The sequence below is a fragment of the Poeciliopsis prolifica genome, unplaced genomic scaffold (assembly GCF_027474105.1).
Source record: "Poeciliopsis prolifica strain line A6 unplaced genomic scaffold, Auburn_PproV2 SCAFFOLD014, whole genome shotgun sequence".
Lineage (NCBI taxonomy): Eukaryota > Metazoa > Chordata > Actinopteri > Cyprinodontiformes > Poeciliidae > Poeciliopsis > Poeciliopsis prolifica.
The window spans coordinates 8,116,205-8,138,032 of record NW_026562389.1 but is presented as its reverse complement, the minus strand read 5'-3'; the positions used below and the strand labels follow the sequence as shown (position 1 = coordinate 8,138,032).

The 21,828-nt window shown below is 34.3% G+C and overlaps 1 protein-coding gene and 1 long non-coding RNA gene across 5 annotated transcripts in view; both read left to right on the top strand.

The window, feature by feature from the left end:
- The window catches only part of ksr2 (kinase suppressor of ras 2), a 111,436-nt gene that overhangs the window by 6,091 nt on the left and 83,517 nt on the right, over positions 1 to 21,828 (top strand). For all 4 annotated transcript variants that reach the window (XM_055039563.1, XM_055039564.1, XM_055039562.1 and 1 more), the window contains exons 2-3: positions 13,871 to 14,011; positions 14,538 to 14,688. In XM_055039563.1, coding sequence (XP_054895538.1) covers positions 13,871 to 14,011; positions 14,538 to 14,688 — 292 coding nt within the window. The remainder of the gene's footprint in view (positions 1 to 13,870; positions 14,012 to 14,537; positions 14,689 to 21,828) is intronic.
- LOC129365988 (uncharacterized) lies at positions 1,787 to 3,884 on the top strand. The gene is made up of 4 exons (XR_008606573.1): positions 1,787 to 1,962; positions 2,930 to 3,013; positions 3,589 to 3,679; positions 3,842 to 3,884. It is a non-coding gene; the product is annotated as an uncharacterized LOC129365988 (long non-coding RNA).

The following is a 21,828-nucleotide window of genomic DNA, read 5'->3' as shown; positions in this document are numbered from 1 at the left end:
TAAATGTTATTTCTGTTCAAGTCCGTTGCACTGTAAAAAAGGAACCTCAGGGGTTATCACATTAACAAAAGAATATCATGTACTGTTAACTAAATAATTGCATGTTTGAGCCAAAAACATGATACAATCATGTTGCATAAACAAGATATTCCACAACTTCAACGTTTATAAAATTGAATCATGTTGAGCGAACATGATTCATTATAGTCAGACCGATCCTATGCTGAAGACCACGAGTGAGATCACGCGATATCACGCAAGTTCACGCAAGATTACGGGAAATCACGGGATATCACGCGAGAATACGCGAGACAATCGGTTTTTTCTCGCAAATGGAATAAAATGTATTCAAGGTGAGATAACGTGATTCAATTACGTCAGCTAGATCTTCCGCCAAAAAAAAAAGAACGTCGGGGCGTATTACATTAACAAAAAAATATCATGTACCTTTCACACAATAATGTTGGGTTTGAAGCGAAAACGTGATAAAATCATGTTGGATAAACAAGATATTCCACGACTTCACATTTATAAAATTGAATCATGTTGAGCTAACATGATTCATTATAGTTAGACTGATATTGTGCTGACGACAACGAGTGAGATCACGGGATATCACGCGAGAACACGCGAGACAATCGGTTTTTTCTCTCAACTGAACTAACGTGATTGAATGACGTTATCTCAACTTGAATACATCTAATTCCTCAAGCTCCCAGGCCTCTACCAGAGGCCTGGGAGCTTGAGGGTCCTGCGCAGTATCTTGGCTGTGCCAAGATATATATATATATATATATATATATATATATATATATATATATATATATATATATATATATATATATATATATATATATATATATATATATATATATATATATATATATATATATATATATATATATATATATATATATATATATATATATATATATATATATATATATATATATATATATAGAGGCCCAGATCTACCACACCAGACAAGACCCAAGGTGTAGGTTGTGCAAGGAGGCCCCTGAGACAGTCCAGCACATCATAGCAGGGTGCAAGATACTGGCAGGGAAAGCGTACATGGAGCGACATAACCAAGTGGCAGGCATAGTGTACAGAAACATCTGTGCAGAATATGGACTGGAAACCCCGAGATCAAAGTGGGAAACACCCCCAAAGGTGGTGGAGAACGCCAGAGCTAAGATCCTGTGGGACTTCCAGATCCAGACAGACAAAATGGTAATGGCGAACCAACCAGACATTGTTGTAGTGGATAAACATCAGAGGAAAGCCGTTGTGGTTGATGTAGCAATACCAAGTGATTGCAACATCAGGAAAAAGGAGCACGAGAAACTGGAGAAATACCAGGGCCTCAGGGAAGAACTGGAGAGGGCCTGGAAGGTGAAGACCACAGTGGTGCCTGTGGTCATCGGGGCCCTCGGGGCAGTAACCCCCAAACTGGAGCAGTGGCTACAACAGATCCCAGGAACAACATCAGACATCTCAGTCCAGAAATGTGCAGTCCTTGGCACAGCCAAGATACTGCGCAGAACCCTCAAGCTCCCAGGCCTCTGGTAGAGGACCCGAGCTCAGAGGATAAGAACCACCCGCGGTGGGTGAGAAGGGAATTTTTATATATATATATATATATATATATATATATATATATATATATATATATATATATATATGTTTTTTTTAAACATATATATATATATATATATATATATATGTTTTTTTTTTTTTTTTTATTCAATATCAATATTTGTCAAAGTTAATCTAATAAAAAAAAAACACAGTGACGTCAGTTCCAAAGCGCTATTGTGTCAGACTCATCTCCCGCTGAAGAGGATCCAGCGACATCAAGAGATTACGGAAAATCACGCGAGATAACTGGCTCGCACCTTGTTGGGTTTTTTCAAGGGCAGAGGGGAGATTCCTGGCGTGCATCTACTTAATTTGAAGAAGGTAAGAGTCAAACTATTTTCATCTAAATCCATATAAAAATATGTAACTTAAAATTTCTCTACCATTTGCACCATTTTCTACTTGTTCCATACTTGTGTCACATTATTTCATGTTCTGTAGATTAAGTCGGTTAGGTTAAGGCAGATAGCTTTTTGTTTACATTTATCGCCGCACCATGTTAGGTACATTCTGTGCGAAAAAACTCTGCAGAGCCATATGTAGTGTAAGGGTCACAAAGCTGCTGCCAGAGACACAAATGGACCCCGGAAATGTCACAGTTTTGCTCCTCCTGAGCTCCCTGGAGGTTTAGTGGATTTTTAACACACTGATCTAACATCAGTCTATTTCTAACTATTTTAATTCTATTTCAGTAATGTTACTATGGAGGTAAATGTAGATACACACACACACACTTTGGTACCTTTCTATCATCATCGAGATTCTTAATTAATTATGGTAATAAAAAGTCCTACATTTCAGTCAGTGAAACCTGCAGAAAGCATTGCTTTCTGAGCTTTGTTAAATGTTCCTAAAATACCTGTTAGTTATGGATTTCTAGTATATTTTGTCAGGCTAAAACTCTCAATGGATTATCCATTATTACAGACTTGAGCTTTCTATTTTTTTTCTTTAAAATACATATTCCTCTGCTGTAAAGATGTTGGGGTTTTTTGGACTCTTCTTTGTTGTCCCCAAATAATTGTAGCTCAGAAACAATATTGAAGTTCATTGGTTTAATTTTGAAATGTTGATGTTTTTTGTGTTGATTGTTTGTGCTCATTTTGACCTTTGTTACTATTGCTTTCTACCATGTTCAATTCACCATTGTTCTGCACATATGTGCTTGCATACAAGTGTCCAGTGGTTATATTCATGAGGCATTCAAGGGACTTGTACTAAAAGATACAACTCAGTTCAGTATGAATTGCATATTTTAATGGCTGAAAATATATCTGATCTCTTTCAGAACATCACCTGTCTGTAATCCACCTGCGTAAGTACTGGTCAAGGGGCTCATCGGCTATCAAGTTATAGATTTCAGTGGCTAATAGTAAGTTTTGCCAGATCTAAAGTGACTGAATGTAGTGTTAGAGAGCTTATAGAGCTAGAGTTCAGCTAAACATTTATTTGGCCAGTCTGTTTTATTTGTCTTTATTTGCGTGGGGATGTGGAAATGTAAGGAGTGTAGTCTCTCTCTGTCTCGTAGATATGACCTGTTAAAACATTTTACACTTAAACACCGGCATATGCGACGTTATCCATGCCCACACATAGACTGTCCATGTACTTGTAAGACATGGAATGCTTTGCATATTCATTTAAGTAGAAGGATATAGACTGTGTTGACCATTCTGTACTTTTCACATATTTCTTTGGTGATATATTCATGTCTTTATTTAAACCTCTAACAGCTTCAGTTAGATGTTTAAATGAGATGTTAAACTCCATTTTAGTCATGGCATAATGAAGGGATACTAACAATTTTAAATATCTTTCAAATAGACTGCAAGCCACTGATCACTTTTGTTGTCACTTCCTTTGAATGTAGCTATGTTTTCAAGTGTGTGAACCTATACTGCTGGAGTTTTGAGATTGTTCTCATTGTTTTTTGATCTGCATATTTAGGAAGACACTGCTGAGGTCAGACGAGAGTGCATCCTCAAATGTCTGTGTGTACCTAAATGAAGATCCAGAGAAGCTGGTGAGGGAGTACATGGTATGTTAAATTCTCTTTGTGTTTACAATAGAACTCCTAAGAGTTGTTAAAATACTTTCACCAACTAAGGTCCATGAGTGACTCAATCAATGTCAATCTTAATTTATTTATTTAATTACATGTGAATTGTCTCTCCCCAATACCCTTCCCTAACTCCCTTAGGACGTTGATGAATGCGCAGAAATGGCCAAAGCCGAGGCTGTCCCTCGGAATCGTCATTTGAGCAGAGGGTGCAGAGGCTGCCGATGCACATCTGGATGTTGGGATTGTCCTGGAGGAGGTGGAAGTTATGAACAGCTTGGGCAGTGTATCTTCTGCAATAGTGATGCTGCTGGGACTAATCTATGCTCTAAACTTGAGCTACCCTCAAGTTTAGTGCGTTCAGCACTCAACTTGCTCAGTAACTCAAGCATACCTTTGAAGTAATACAGAAAATAAATGAAATTGGATGGAAAGAACTTATCAAAGAAAGCACAAGTTCTCAATATGAAACTCGCTGCTAAGTTGAGCAAAGTTTCACATGGAAAATGAGTGTTTAAAGTCTGCAGTAGAAAAGATTTATATTGTTACAGTTCTCTAAGTTGAGCAAATATACAGACATGTTTTATGTTGTAAAGAATTGGCTGGGAAATGAAACTGTAACCTTTTTGTAGTTGTTTTTTATTTCAATGTCCAACTCAGCTGTGTTTTGTGCTGTGTAAAAAAACGATGTATAACAATTCTGAAAATACAATTGTGTTGTACCTTTTCTAATTGTTGAGTGTTCTTCCTACACTTTCACCTAGTGCTATCTTAAAATGCTTGATTAACGCTTGAAAATATGTCTTTGAATTAACGTCATAAAATAATGGAAAGGATTTCCACACGATTAACTAGCTGTCTTTTAGCATGAAGCATATTTGTTGAGCTAACTTGCTTTTAGTGAGTTGGACCTACTGAATCAGGTAGTGTGAAGGTACCACTGTAAAATAAGGTGGTTTCAACTAGATTTACATTCATCTTAATGAAGTTACATCGGCTATCAAGTTATAGATTTCTAAACATTGGTCCTAAACATTGCAGATTAGTTGGGCGGGCTGTATTGCACTACACTGGGTCATGCTATAGTAACTGAGTTAAAGGAACCTTTAAAACATATGTTGAGCCAACACATTTCATTTGAATTTGAATAACCTTAATGAATGGAGTGAGCCAACTCATTTGATTTACAATCATCCATTGCCTTACCATAATTCTGGTTAAGCCAACATATTTGGTTTAAATTAGAACAACCTTAATGAATTATGTTTTGCCAACTCATTTATTTATATAAGAATAACCACAATATATTACGTTGAGCCAACATGTTTGATTTAGAATCACCCATTGAATCACCATTGTAACAAGTGGAGCCAACACATTTGCTTTACATTGGAATAATCTTAATAAATTAGGTTGACCTAACACATTTGCTTTAAATAGGAGTAACACAAGTACATGGTGCTGAAATAAAGCAAAGTAATCAGGTGGAAATCCTTTCCATAATTTTTTTATGTTCATCCAATGACTTATTTTTTTCAGTGTGTTTGAAACTTAAATTTCAAAGTTAAGGAGTTGCAACTTTGTGACTTGCATGATTTAATTTTTTGGTAGTTGAAGTAAGACTTGAATGGAAAGAATCGAGACTTAATTATGACTTTGTTCCATTTTTCTTGTCCAGTTTATGGCAGATTGTTTGTCGTATGCTGGCTTTTGGGATTGACATTTTTAATAATCTTACAGGCCAGAAAGATTTTGATCGAAATTACCCTGAAAAACTGGACGTCCATAGAAGTTTATTTTACAGCGACTTCACATTTTGAATTTAGCCCCAAGGCATATGCTGAAATTTGCACTTTTCTCTCTGCACCTTACTTTTGTTGTTTTCTATACGTGTTCTTGGGACATTTTCCGCTTGGTGTTTGTAATGTTATGTGGAAAGCTGTGTGTATGAGAAAGTACATGATATAATATATGGTTTTGTCATAAAAATACCAAATGTTTGTCATTAATCTCAATATTTAGCATTTTCTTTGAACATGAAAGGGCTTACATTGTCACTTAGATATCTGATGTGTTACACTATCCATTAGCATAATTACATATTGTTGGTGGCATCCCTTAGACGCTTATGGAATACAGTAAACATACTAAATAACATAATTTTTTACAAGAAGCTTTTTATACAGATGGAGAAATGTGATCTAATTATTTTTAATGCATTTTGGTGTTGAAAAACAGGAGTATCTTGAGGTCTTGTGCCTAAGTGAGCAAACACTGATAGGAGGCCTTTTGTTGCATAAATACAAAGTGACTTTTAAAAGAAATACTGGGGATCAGGATTTCCTTTGAGATATTTATGCTCTTGGTAGCAAAACCACCATGTAAGATGGAGCATCATCAGTGACAGTCAATTTTACAACAATGCTTTAAGAGGGAGTCACCTGAAAAAGCTTCTTATTTATCTTATTTTATGTGCCCTAGATTAGAAGATTTATATGGTTCATTGTTGAGTCCATAAAGTTCAGTTCTTCTTCTTATCAAGAGGTCTGCGCTACGGCTCAAGCTAAAAACCTCTAACACTGGAAACTTTCCAAATTATTCAACGTCAAAAAATCTACATGTGATAAAATTCCAGACTGGTCAGGCATGTTTCTACGACCACAGAACCAACTCTACATATCTTAGCACAATCAAAGAAATCAAGAAGACAACTTTTCTAACAACGCTTCATTCATATTCAGTTCCGGAAGGTGGACAAAACCCTGACAGAGATAAATTTCAGATAAACTTTTGGTGTCAAAGTAGAACCATGATGACTTTTTTTTTTTTACAAAGGCTAGTAGGAACAGTTGGAGCGTTGTAGCTCAGTGGGATGAAAAGTTCATTCTGCTCGAGGCAAACAGGGTCATACAAAGTACTGTCTGACCAAGACTAAAAGAACAAGTTATCTATTTGTGTCTTACTTTTGAGTTGCAGCTGAAAAGTAGGGTAAAAAGTAATTCCAAAAGTCTTCTGGAAGCTAATTACACACAAGCAACACCAACAAGGCAGTTAAGCAAGTTTTAAATTACGCCACAAACAGACTCAACATCTTAGGCTCCATTTAAAAACTTATCTCTTCATGGGAGATAATCTAAACATGGTTCATTTATGGTTTTGTATGACTAAAAGTTTAGTGTATATCCCCAACATTGGAAAATGTTGTTATAGCCCATTTCTTAGCAAGCAAATACATTTTTCTATCACATTATAGTACATTTAATAGTTTGAACTTTTGCTCTGTCTATGGTCTGACAGATGGATGACACTTAACACATGATGTCAATTTTCTTATAATTCTGTAAAATAGATGTGATTTCATGTAGAAATTAAATCACCTGTAGGGAAACAATGTCATAGTGAAAAAAAATCCTACAAGTATCACAGCAATTTCATGGAAACCAGAATGGATGGGAAAGAAAACAACATTTCTTTTTCAAATCTTTTAAATATTTTTTTGTCACAACACACATCTTCCAATAACTTTTAATGCTGGGATTCCTGTATGGAAACACCTCAGTTAGTTTTACATTATCTTGAAACACTTTAAATTAGAAAGACAGAGTTTACATTGTCCTTGTTAGTGACAGTGTGAAAAACCGAGGCTTCACTCTGTAACACACAGAGTTTCCTGAAACTTCCCGGTGATACTATGTATTTTTATTTTTATGACACTAATCTTTTAAATAAACGATTAACCGTCTGTTTATTACAAATTAGGAGAAATTTACTTACTCATAATAACATATTTTCCTTGTCTTGTGTTTTATGACTGTAAACATCAGATACGTTTTCTCTATTGCTCATGAACTGTGAACACAAGTATTTTTTTTGTTCATGTAATTTTAATGTTAGGTGGACAGAGTAGTTTAGCACCCTTTGTAAAAACTTTTAGAAGAAACTTCTCTGTTTACATTTTCTCTTTGAACACTATCTATATAAAATATTTTAAAGAAATCAATATTAATCTGGTAAATTTTGGGTGAAAAAAACGCTTCAATTTTGTCAAAATCTAGGAAAATTTTAATTTACATTGCAAAAAAAAATCAAACTTCTTAGCCTCTATATTTTCACTAATATAACCTCATACCTTAAAGTCCTTTGCTGTGATTTTATGCTTGCAATGGTTCTTTCTTAATTAACCCCCCAGTTTTAAAGTTTTAAAAATGTGTGTCTATACTTTTAGTCATACAAAACTCCAAGTGGACCATTTTTAGATTATATCCCATGAAGAAGTACGGTTTTTAAATGGAGCCAACGTTGTTGAGTCAGATTGTGGTGTAATTTAAAACTTGTTTGACTGCCTTGTTGGTGTTGCTTGTATGTAATTAACACGTTTCTTGTCCCAACTTGATTTTAATAAGTAGGATATAAATTGTTTTCAATATGTCACGTTTAATGAATGTCAAGAGAATATTTTTTTCTGAGCTCATACTACTGTTACTACAACTCCTTTTGCGTTTTTTTTTGCGTGTTTTAAGAATGTGTGTCTTATTATTTTATAAACATACTTATATTTAAGGCTTTGTTCCTCATGTTTAGAAACAAAATTTTGTATTGTGAAAATATCCGTCCATTCATCAATACCTCCGTTTGTGCATTTCTCTTTTTTCAGTCACAAATCTATCTATCTAAATGTCTGTCCATCAAGCATAACTGAAGAAATGTCTTTCATAAATTGATAATGAACTTTTCTATTCATGCTTTATAAATTCTGGAAAATATTTGGATTTTGCAAAGTAAAATAGGGAATACAATGAAATAAAATAGATAAAAATAGAAAAAAATATGTAGGAACTCTTTAGGAGAGATTGGTTGAAGCTGCGTTGAAGTGACAGCTTACTGTAGATTCATTAAACATTGCAGTTTGTCAGGATTAATAGAACAGCAGTCATGGAGCGGTCACTGTAGCTCTTTTCTTCACAGAAAACAGATTTCATTTGATTCAAGAGTCTTAAAGGAACACACCATCTTTATAGAAAATCAGCAAACAGTTTCAGTTTTAACAGAAATATGGTGCATGTAAAAAGTATTTAGCAATTTACATTTATTGAGGTGATTAGGTTGCTCTGTAACACATCAGTAACACAGACTTACAAAGATTTAGCATTAAAAACTATTCATATAAAACCTACAATCTGAAATCTATTGCGTTAAATTTGCCTCGCGACATTATAAATCAACAATAATTGCTGCAGAAGCATAAAAAGTATTGGAAATAATAATATGATAGAGTTTGAACAATTTTTTAAAAAATGTTTCATTTAGCACAGTAGATCCCTCCACTAAACTTTATGACATTCTGAACAATTGTAGCTTAAGACAGATTTTACTTGCATGTACAGAGATGTAAATATAGATCTCTTCTCTTCTTAAATTTTGCATCTTTACTCTGCAAACATACATGTATTTACAGATTGAATGACGTTGAAAACACGCTCTGATAAAGATATGTTTATTTTAGTGAAACATACAGTACAATTTGGTTTATACAACATTTTTGCTAATAAATGACTGACATGTCTGGGCTGTATTTAAAAATGCAAAGCTGAATTAACTTTTCAATAATAATAAAACCCCCAGGACATTAGTTGACTATGCAATAAATGTGGATTGTGGATTCATCGACCTATATCTGTAATTTATCATTTCTGGGTTGTTCTGTTTCTCAAATACAGTTGTTGTAAGATGTAATCTACAACGTGGATTCTATTTTTACTAATCAGTGTTTATCTTCACAGTTAGCTTTTACTATCATAAGCATTGAAACTGTTTTTGGACCCTTTCTTTCCTAAGCTGCCATTGTTTTTATAGCTGACACCTTCTGCGTCTTTCTCACCACCATCATCACCTCTAGTTCATGTGAAACACATTATTATCCATGTCAAAACATGTAAAAGATCTTGCAGGCATGAGAATATTTGCAATAAGAAATAGCTTTTTGAGGTATTTGCTTGGATATCATCCTACTTATGAACTTGTTTAGCTGGGTTTTCCCAGATTGCCAATTCTGCCAAATGTAAAAGTCACAGTCTCACCACTAAACGTGTGTAAATGGATGATTTATAAGATACTGCTGGCAGAAGAAATCTGTGTGTGCAACGGGAGAGACAGAAGGTAAAGATAATAAAGTGCAAAAACCATGTATAATTGTGGCATATTGTTATCCTGCAAGTCACTGTAGCTTATGTCTATACACATGCTGGGCAGTATGTTCCGTCAGTTCTAGTTTTCATGTTGCCTTATCAGTGCTTTATAATTGCAGCACAGTTTTGTAATGGTTCTTATAGAAGCAATAATAATGCAGATTCAAAAGATGTCAGAAACCATCATTATTCATGTCATAAAGACTGCCATTTAAAAGATTATGTGGCACTTGTAGCAGTTATAAAAGAAAGAAAAATTGTTTTTTGATCAAATAAAATGTGATTTCTGACTTTTGAATCAAACCCCATCCTTTTAGCTCTTTTTCTGACAGATTAATTTTAATTCTTTAAATTAATCTGTTTTCCACATATTTTTCTGTTCTTCAGACCATCTTTAATGTAGGATTTAAGGGAACAGCAGCTGAGTTAATTGCGCTCCTCAGGTCTGCAAACTCTTTACGTTCTCATGTTTATCGTACTTGTTCTTGGACTCTACAAGTGTTGGCAAATGTGGTAAAGATGACTTTTTTACAAAGCCATAAAGTAAATATAGTTGCTATGGATAGATACATGGTTATGCCAAGATACAACCTTTTGCAATAGTTCTCCACTATACATGCATGTCATAAACGTGGGTCTTTGTCCAAATTTGTTTGGTACAGTTCCTGTAGTTTACATTATTTTATGGCTCTAACTTTTGTTCCAAACAGATTTTGACTGGTAGGAATTTATTAAAAACACACATCTGACCTAATTTAGTCACTTTCTTCACTCTGACTTTTCCTGTATTGAATAGAGACTAGAAACATAGATCTTCTTTGTCACATTATATTTATTTACCATGGGTAAACATGGAAATCACAGATTGCTAAATGATAGTTTCCAAACACTGTAATCAAGTAAAACTTCCAAGACCATTGGGCAAATTGTGTGTCAAATAAAATTTTTGTCTAAATTTGGCAGTGCTGATATAGCCTGTATAAAATGTGGATAGTTTGTGTATTATTATGTCATTCGTATGCCTTTTAAAATATAGCTGTTGTGTTTTGGTATTTTTTGAGCTGCAGACTCCAATTCAAAACATATATAATGTATGCAAATTATTGTCAATCAATTTAAATGAGATTTTTCAAAATATTTCAGTGTAAGATGATGTGAATGTAATTAAAAGAAATATTTTTATAATTTCTTAAGCGGTGCAGATCGTAACAGTGCCTCTAACTGCAGACCGTAATTAGTCAGATCAGATCAATTGTATTTCTGTAATGCGTACAAAACGAACATTTTATGGGTAAATTATATTAATGGTATTTAAATAACTTGTTTTTCTGAGTGTAGACTTTAATGAGTGATGAACAAGAAGACATTAGATTAAAATAAAAAAACAAAAAACTCACTGTTCAGATATTTGAACACATATTTAGAAAATCAGTTCGATACATTTTAAGATGATTTTCCCCAGGAATTTTCTTGCACGGAAAGAGTGAGAGCTACAGTAAGTGTTTTTGGTAAATTTGTGTCTCTCTGTAGGAGTGGACTGAGCAGCTGCCTTATCAGGCAGAACGTTAGCAGCCGTGGGCAGCTTTTACTGGAGGGTTTTCTGCATTCAGAGGTGACTTTCTGGTCCCTCCTCCACTGGTTTCTACTTTGGTATGCACTGATGTAGGCCAGCAATGTCTATTTTCTAGGAGTCATTTTGTAGGTGTACTTTTGGAACTGGGCCATCCAAATGCATCATCTAAATCTCAAGCATCACGTCACCCTCTGTGGGCCCTCGCCATTGTCTTCAATCAGACCAAAAAAACCCCTTAGTAACAAAGACATTAATATGTCCTGGTTCAGCAGTGGTGAGGAGCTTATACTGCGTCATTCAGTCAGGACAAGTAGTTTCCTGATAGCTGGCTTTAATGAAGCACTTCAGAGGGGATGGAAGTGACATACATAGTTTATTATAACCTTCATTCTGTTAAACTGTACATGTGTACGTCTGATTGAGCAGCTATGCACACCAATACTTATTGATGACATCATTTCATGTTCCTTTGTTTCCTTGGTGGCCTCCATGTGTTGAGAATATTTATTGTGGGGTGCTCATATAATTACAAGTCCATAAAAATCTGTTTTTTAATTTTATGCTCTTAAATTATGATTGCATTGTTTTATTTTTGATTGAGGCAAGCTTTTTCAATTGAATTATTTGCTATATCATTACTGAGTTATGCTCAAAATCATGTAGCCAAAATGTTTTTGGATGCAGGATTTCAGTTATTTAAGATCTTATTCAGTATGTTCTTTTTTTAGCATGTGATTTTGTTCAATAATAAAAGTTCTACTGTTTCAGCACTTTACAGCTGTACCTTCACATGTTTAAGACATTTGTATTTTTAAACTCGATTTGTTTCCAATAATTACTTTAGGAAAGAACAGAAACTATATTAAAAAAATCTTGAATAGTTTTTCTCTCAAACTCACCTGCTTAGATTTTACTTTATTCTTTAAAACATAAAGGTGGTTAGTAAAAGCAAATTGGAAGTATTACATATGAAAAGTTTAAAACAATAAATGTTACTAATCCAAATCCAAAGCTTTCACAGTGAAATCTGAGGTCAGGTGAGAAAGTTTAACTTTTAAAGTTGAAACTTAAAATATAATTTATAGCAGCTATCTTTTCTTTCATAAAAGAAACATTTTTTTGCATGTAAATATGAATAGAAAATTATGCTATTTTTCTGTTCTCACTACCTTTTACAAGTCTTTTAACACCATCTCTTTTATTAAAAATGTTCTCCTTAGTTGCAGTACGTTTTGCTGTTTTTCCTAGTTGACTGTAAATGTGTCTTCTTTGGAGAAAATAACAAATAACACAAACTTTAACCATATCAGTTATTCTCATTACAAAAGTCACTGAAGAAAATTTCCAGGGAAAATAAAATATTCTAGAATAAAAGAATTCAACTCTATTTAAGATTCTATTTTGATAGGTTGCAATTTTAACCTGTCACCACAAGGGGACTGACTGAAAACTTAAAATTTGTTTCCATTTTCTAATTTTGTATTGAAAGATACAGAATCAGTAAGAAATAAAAGATTCATTATTTTTATGTATGACTGTGGATTTATATTATTTTCATTTTGTTTTATAATTCACAGTCTTGATATTCATTTGAATTGCCTTATTAACTAATAAACTTCATAGTCTGGACGTAAAATAGCTGAAGAAGCTTAAATGTCTTAGAAATAGATATAAGCTTGTAATGTTTACATGTGCATTAGACATGTACACATTCTTTAGCACATTTCACTGAATTTATGTGACAAAATAGAGCTTAATTTTGTAGAAAAGAGAAAGGTACATGTCTTTCATATTTGTATTTTGAAGATGGAGATCTGTCGAGTCTATTAAGCCCATTTTAACTTATGAGTAGGTTTTATGTGTTGGACATGTCTAATGTTTAATGACATTGGAGTAAGGATAGAGCTACAGTTAACATAACAATCCCTGTGGCAGGAAGTTAGCCTTTCAAAATAAAACTACATTTCACAATAAAAATGGCCTGAACAAATGTCAATCTTCTTGACTAAATATGATAAGATAAAAAACAAACCATCACACAAATAACTTAAATATTTTCTGTTTATGGCTCTAACAGAGGCTGTGGAAGACTATACTGCAGTGGATGTGGATAAGAATATACACCTTTAAGTTGAAAGCTGGAATATTTATCAGTTTAAAACCAAGAAATAAAAATATTTTAAAGTTATTATTCAATTCTATTTTCAGAAACAGCACATTTTCTTCAGCACTATAAAATTGGGCCTTACAGTGTGCGAGTTGTGCTGTCAACCATTGTTTAATGTCTGTTTTCACTTATTTAGAATTTTTTAATTCTCATAATATTCAACACTTTGTTGAACAATTTGTTGTATTTAAACGTTGCATGGATTTGGATCACTTTCGTGATGGAGCCGTGTTTGTCCTTAACAGGGGAAGTTGGTGAAGTACTTCAGCCGCCAGCTGTCCTGCAAGTGCAAAGTGGCCTTAGAGGAGCGCAGTGCAGAGCTGGAAGACTTCCCTCGCCTCGACCACTGGTTCCGCATTGTCAACTTAAGGAAGGAGGTCGCAGAGGTGATGTGTAGTTCTTTGTTGTTTCATTTCTACCCACTGGAAATGTTGTTATAATAGAGAAACCAATAGAAATGTTCATTTGATGACACTGACACTGTTAACATAAATACCTTCTTTTGAGACATGAACTCATTTTGAGCAATTGAAATGCTTTTGCAGAATATCAGTGGGGATTTTTGCGGTTTGTACTGTTTTGAGAAATGCACGGCTATTATGCAAATGTTAAGTGATGTGAGAAATGCACTAAAGTGACGAGGAAAAACTGCAAATGTCCAGGACTTTTTTTCCTCAAGGAATTTTTCTATTCATTCCCTGGTGATTTATATTTATTTTTTATTTAACCAAGAAGTGTCTGATAGGAAATTAGACATGTATCTGCTAATACTAATAAAAAAGAACCATGAGTTTTGCGTTTCCTCGCAGACTCAACCAACTTTTCAAGTTTGGGTCACAGAAGGAACACAGAACACGTCTTTATGATCCATTTCTCATGGTACTGTGTATCTTTTGTGTGCATGCTTTTCAGGAGATGAATGCAGGGGAAGTTAATTTAGAAGGCCTACTGGAGATGAGTGAGGAGCAGGTGTGTGAGCTGTTGCAGAAGTTTGGTGCCAACGAAGAAGAATGTGCCCGACTTAACGCTTCCCTCTCCTGCCTCAGAAAGGCCCACCAACTTGGTAAGAGTCCACTCTGCTGACATAGAGATGTAAATATCTTATAATATAATGTTCTCTTTACAACAGTTACATGGATTTTTAATCTAATTTTTGCCTTAACCTCAAATATTCTTTGAGCTAAAAATAGAGCAGATTGAAATAATTTTTTTTTCCAGCTTTTGCAAAGAAGTGTCACACTTTTAGTATTACTTTATATTGTGATAACATAGTTATCATCAAAAACTTGTAAAAGTTCTGACTGACAAATTTTAGCAGCGATGTAACCCGGAGTAAAAAACAAAATGTGTGGATTTAATATGTAACAATTTATTTTGATTTGAACAAAAAAAAAAAAAAAAAACGGAAGTCTGGGTTTCTAGAATTTTTTTTTACAGTGATCTAGATTCAAATATTACAATGGGAAAAAAGTATTGTCATTTCACGTCTTGATCACAACCAGGCTTTAAGTAAAGCTGCAAAATGTAAAAAAAAAAAAAAAAAAAAGAAAAAATACGGGCAGAGCAAAACCAAAAGACTCGTATAATTACACAATGCTCAATCAGCTTGTTCAACTGATCAAAAGTTTGATTATAGTCCAAAAAACTGCAATTTTAAACTTTTTGGTTGTACTATTTATTGTTTTAAGGTTTTAATTGGCTCTAGTTTCATTTCTTTGATAGTGAATCGACAAGAAAGTGGGTAATCAGAAAATAGGGAAGAAATGTGACAAAGGTTGCCAGGCCAGGAATCAAACCTGCGACAGCCGTTTGAGAACTAAGATCTCCATATCTTGTGCTTAATGCCTGACAAAGAAAGAAAACCTAATGTGGAGCTAGATTTACTACGATAAATTGACTTTTTAGTAAACTTTATTGGCAGCTTTGAGTTCAAATACAGGTTAAAATAACTTCTCCACAATATTTTCTTTCTTGCTCATTTAGCTATTTGAAGATCTTTTTAAAATATGATTAATGTCCAGCAAATTCCTTATTCTCAAGGTTTTTATCAGGAAAATATGTATGTAAACAGAACTTCAGAGAAGAATTTTCTAATATTTCAGTTAAGAGATTTTGAGATTTTTCCTTAAGTTTCATAAATGCACTACCTTTGCTCCCCACCAGATGGCTTTAAAAGACCGCATAATGGTTGTCAAGAAACCAATTCTTGCAATGACAAAGATTAACCAGAAGGGGGCAGTAGAGCATCACTGAAACTGAACTGTGTTGGTGGGTTGAATAACTTCTTTTCTCTCTGAACCATCTGTCCTTTCACATGGAATTCAAATTAAGATGCAAGTTTTTGTCCTTCAGCTTTCCATTAATCACTCTGCTAAGAGACTATCTCATTAAATGAGGTTTAACATAACTGTAGATACCACAGACATTATCCTGCCTGTGGTTGTTGGTTCTCAGTTGGAAAATATTTAAACCGTCACTTGAGGAGCTTGTGTTCTGCATCATCCAACTTGCTGACACTTTTATTTCAGCATAACAGAAGCAAATGCATTTTCTACAAAATCTGTTGATAATATCAAAGAAAAATTTAAAAGAGATGGGAAATTGTGTTGCTCTATTTACAACATTTCAACAATCATGAATAAATATAATTTTTCTGTTACTGGGTCAAACTTTTTATTTGATGAATTTCTTCAAAAATGGGCAAAGTGCTGCTTGTATTAGAGTGCAAGAGATATTTGAAAAACAAAAAACTGACTTTCCTTTTTCATTTGTGAAAAGCAAAATTGTAAATCAGAGGAAATAACACAAACGGGGAGGCAGTAATACTGAATTTCCCCCACAAAGAATATCAGCTTCATGCCATTGAATTTTTTACACACCAGTACAGCATCTACTTTAGTCATAGTTGTAGGGAGGCCATTCAGTTGTAATAACAGATAAACGTCATTCCCACCTCAATAGCCTGTAGATCTCAAAACGTCTAGAGTAAAATGGGTTCAGACTCAGTCTAAAAACTGTTCAAATGTTTGAAAGAAACTGCATAAGCATAAATTCTCCCAAAATAAATGTAGCTCCCAGAAAAAAATTTACTGAAACAGCCACGATATGCTGTGATATTGGGAAAATATTAAAATTAGAATTTTAGTTTGTTGGATTTTATTTTATTTTGACAACAATCAACCTCAGTAGATTGAGGATTAAAAATAAATCCTAGAGCTCATTTTGAAGTTGAGTTGCAGCAAAGCCCATGCATAATTTGAGTGTTTTTCTCCCTGAAGAAGCTTTATCATGTAGCAGAGACGCTAATGTATTGGCTAGTTTGTTGTAAATCCTGACTCTTTGTGACTGAACCACTTTGATGTCAATGGGATGGCTCTGGTCTTCCCTGCTGACTTTGAGTTGTCTGTTGTGATCTCATCTCATGCCATGCTGGGATTTTTGATTTAAGTTATTTATTATTCACTGTAAACCAAAATAGAGAAGTTTTAAGAGGGATTTTCAGAAAAGAAAACAGAGAAGGAAATTCATTTGATTAAACTGCAGCCAAAAGTGTAATTCTGTCAAATTTAACTACAACACAAAAAACTTTAATTGTATCAAATAGCACATCTTAACCTACTGACTCCTGAAGTCATTGAAGAAAAAATTATGATGTCCTTCACAATTTTTGACAGAACTGGTAAGTAATAAAACTCTAAAACTAAAAACAGCATGGAAAGTGAGTGAATCTTCATTAGTGCAGATTGAGCATTTGCATAGATTAACATGAGGTAAAGTAACATTACTGATAGGCTCAATATTTATTTAGAGGTTGCACATAAGTGTGCTACTTAGTTGACACCGGATATTTAGCTAACACAATAAAAAGACAAAAATTTGTTTTTATTGACCATCATTAAATGAATTTTTACTTTTTAGGTCAGATATCCACCATAATATTGAGAAAGAAGATTGTTTCTGTGCCCCAAGTTGAGTATATTTTGGTGTGAAATGTGCAGGTCGACCAAAGTAAAAGCAAAATACCTTGCAGGGGAGTGTGTCCGTATCCACAAACAAATCATGTATGAATAAATTAAAATGAATCATATTTACCAACACTACCTGAAAGGCCACTAAGGAAAGAAGATGAGAAGATCTAACAGGGACTCAACAAAGTTTGAGCAAACTCTTGTGAGAAGTTGAAGAAAGATTTCCCCCAATGCAATTTGATGCAAGCTGAAATGAAATATCTCATTATTCTGGAATTTAAAAAAACACTAATGCTTTTTTTAAAAATATTATTGTCTTAACCTACACAAAACAGGAGATTTTGGAGAGTGAGAGAAAAATTAGTCAATGAGTTTTTTTTAAAAAAATTTTTTAAAGAAACATTGTATGTAAATATCTGGTTATTAAATTACTGTACATGTCATCTTTTTGTGAAAGGGTAAAAAATTATTTTGACAACCTGGTGATCAAATTACTTACACTAAACAACCAAATATGGAGGAAAGCAATGCTGCAATGTGCAGCACATCTCTCTATAACAATGAAATGTGAGTCAGATATATAAGACTGTACAGGAGTATTAGGGGTGCATTGACACGTTTCGTAAATTTTATTTGGTGTGTTTTCAACATTGGATGTGGACAATTTGGAGACTGGATTCTTTGAATTACTATGTGGTTTGTTATGTTATTTGAATAAAAACTAATTTTAATCTGTGGGTTTTGGTGCATTGTTATGAGATTACTTAGATTACTTCTCATTTGACCATCAAAGTTTACTTTGGAAGAGTGAGCTGCCATTTTATTCCTGTGTTTGTCTTTTTCCTTTAGTTTATTTTATTACCTTTCCTGCCTTTCCTTTTCATTTGTCTTCACTGTTCCTTTTCTCTCTTTCTGCTCTCCAACGACATGGTCTGTCCACACAGAGCCACTAATGGGCTCTCTAACAGGGTGGGCTTTACATGAAATGTGCAAATGCACAACATGCACAACAGCAGAGCAGCAAGAGCCACTTTTCAGCTGAGAGAAATAGGGGGCTCTCTGTGGTGGTCCTCGTATTCTTATACAAATGGAGATGCGTCTTCGCTCCCAAACACAGTTGCATTTGCATGCCTGCGTGTTCACACGTGCAGATGGAACAGAGATTTGCAAGTTTCCATCTTTCAGTGAGAATAAAATTTAAATGAAAGAATCCCAGCCACAAAATTTGGACTCTAAAGGAGTGGAAGATGCATTTTTTAAAAGGTAATGTTCAAAGCAGAAATACACATATTTAAGCATTTTGAATGAAAATTGAGGAGGATTTAAAAATAACTGCTGACGCTTTTGCTTTTTAATACATCTTTTCCTTAAGGTCATGATTCACTTGTATCAAAAATTGGCAGACCAGAACATTGTTGACTGCAGCATGTATTGTATCAATCTGCTAAAAAAGCAAAATAAGTGACTATGTTGCTTTTTTAGTGAAATAATGGAGAACGGAATCTGATGCAAAAAAAAAAAGAAAAAAAAAAAGAACTACAAGCTCTTCTGAGTTACATTAAGGATGAGTCATACAATTTGGAGGCAGCCAGGCCAATTCTTTGTGCCGCATTATGTACATATTATCAAGTCTACTCCTGGAGACACATCTACACACAATAATACTTTCAGACAAACATACATGAGTAGTTTATAGAATATTTGTGCCTTCTGTTGATCAAGGTTAGTGTTGATCTTTTCTTAGCACGGCAGCGCTCTTTCGTGTTTGCTCTGTAATCTTGGATCTTTGAAAGTAATGCGTTGTATACATACACACACCTACTTTGCTTCAAATGCCATCACCAAAAAAAGAAAAAAGAGAGAAATAAATACATACAGAGGAACAAAGTACAAGACGAATTGAGATTGGAGATGTGAAGGGGTGATGAGATGTAGAATCATCACAAGAAATAAGTGATGACAATAGCAGGTAAGGAAGACTCACATAGTCTTGTTGAGAAAATAAAGCCCAGATAGACTAGAGAAGGCAAACGACTGAAAGAAGCAATTGACCGAACCACTAACAACTGTCTTCCTGAGCACCCAGGTGGTCTCTATTGACTGTTAGCTAATTAGCAGGGCCCAACTTTGAGTCCCAGTGATTACACTGCGAGAACATTCAACAAACCGATCCACTCAAAAGAGTGGAGATTAAAAAGGGACACTGAATTTATTGAACACAGCCCTTGCCCTTTTCATTAAATCCTGTTTACAATGGCAGCCAGAAGGACCAGTCACTGTGGCATTTCACTGCCATTTAGCCAAAAGAAGCAACATATCTGGAGGTAATTAGTCCAATTATGAGGCTGTTATCAGCTTTTACCAATGCCTAGGCTGCAAGTTAAATTAGTACCCATTATGATGATGGGACGTGCTTTATGCATTGAAGATGGCAGAGCAAAAAGAGGAAAACAAAATCTAAATGGTTCAGGTGCATCCTTTGGAACACCTGAACCATGCGGTCATGTTGGTTTAGGTAAGATTTAAAAAAATGGGGAATTTCTTATTATGAAATTTTCAGCAAAGAAATTATGGGGTTGCCAAGAATGGAGGGAATAAAGTATTTAGATAAAGATCAAATTATCAATTTAAAATCTACTTTCTGTGAGTTGGAATTTTTTAATCTGTAACTCAGCAACTAATGTGGGTTAATTGGGATATACAACTGACTAAGACATGCTGAATGAATGTGTGTTAGTGGACATCCAGCTTCAACATAAGCAAAATGCATCAAACAGACCATGTGGGTTGAGTAGGTCAGAGATGACAGCATTCTGCTGATCAGGCAGAAAATGATAAAAATGAAAAATTAGATATCAGAATACCAATTAGGTCTATAATGAAAAACTGAAAAAAAAAACAAACATCCCAATTAACCTACCATGACACAAGATACAACAACAGCAAAATCAAAAGAGACATAAATCAGCGGTTCCAACTCCAATCCCCGAGAGGTTTTAGGTTCATCCCTTCAACAAATCTGAATACAATGACTGGTTTGGAGTGACATCTCCTGAGGTTCATGACTATTGAGGCACTGATTCTGATTTGCTTTCAATGCATGGAAGAAGAGCATCTGTTGCCAATGCATCATTCAGTCAGTGCAACACAATGTTGAGGCACATCTCATCACTGCTTCACCCTGAACTCCTTCCATATATTTGAACAAGCAATGCATACAGTTTGCAACCTTAACATAAAAACTCAAACAGACAGGTCACCATGGGCCATATGCTAAATTGAAGACTTCTAAAATGTCTGTACATATGTAGGTTAAGGTTAAAAATTAACTTTTTGTCCATCAAGAAACATGCTGAGAAAAATCTATTACCCCATTTTTTACAAAGAAACATGTCAGCAAAGAGCTGTGAAGACATTTTTTTATTGATGGTGCTCTGAAAATTTTTTCAGTTTACGGAATGAGACTGTGACCGAGTTCCATCATTCACAATGACAATAAGCTTGTGCAAACTGTTAAAGTCACAGTCCAGTGGTCTGATAGAAACCTTTTCAATGGCAAACTACATGTCAGTCTAATTGATAATATGTTAAATGAATAATAGTCACATATTTGCTATTTGGATTGAAATAGTGCAAAAAGAAACTAATAGTTGGCATCTTTAATTCTTCCAGAGTTTATGTTTTATTTTGCATTTTCACTGTAATATGGATGTTATGTTAACTCAAAGATCAACCAAAAGAATTTATTGAACAAACAAATCAATTAACAATCAACAACAATAAATAAGTTGATCAACTAACCAACTATCCAAACTAGTCAGCCTGGGAGGGAACCAAACTACCTACCTAACAACCAACCAACCAATCAAATTACCAGTTTATCAAATTCCCAATCAACCAAAGTACCAACCAGCCAAGCAAACCTCCAGTCAATTAAACTACCTAGAAAGACACCAACTCACCAAACCAAAGTACATACTGAGCAAATGTCAAAGCTTTAAGATTTAGTCTGAACATTTGCAATATTTAAAATATATTGATGTTTTGTGTTCTAGCTGACATACGTACCAAGTAACATATAATTTTATTAGTTTCATTTACAAATCTACATTGAAACAACATTATTTTTTTGTCTGGTGCAATGAAGACTTCTGTCAGGTGAAGGAAGTGTTTAAAAAAGGGGAGTGTGTCACATCTCTTAACAGTGAAGAAGCAGGTGTCAGTAATATATAGTG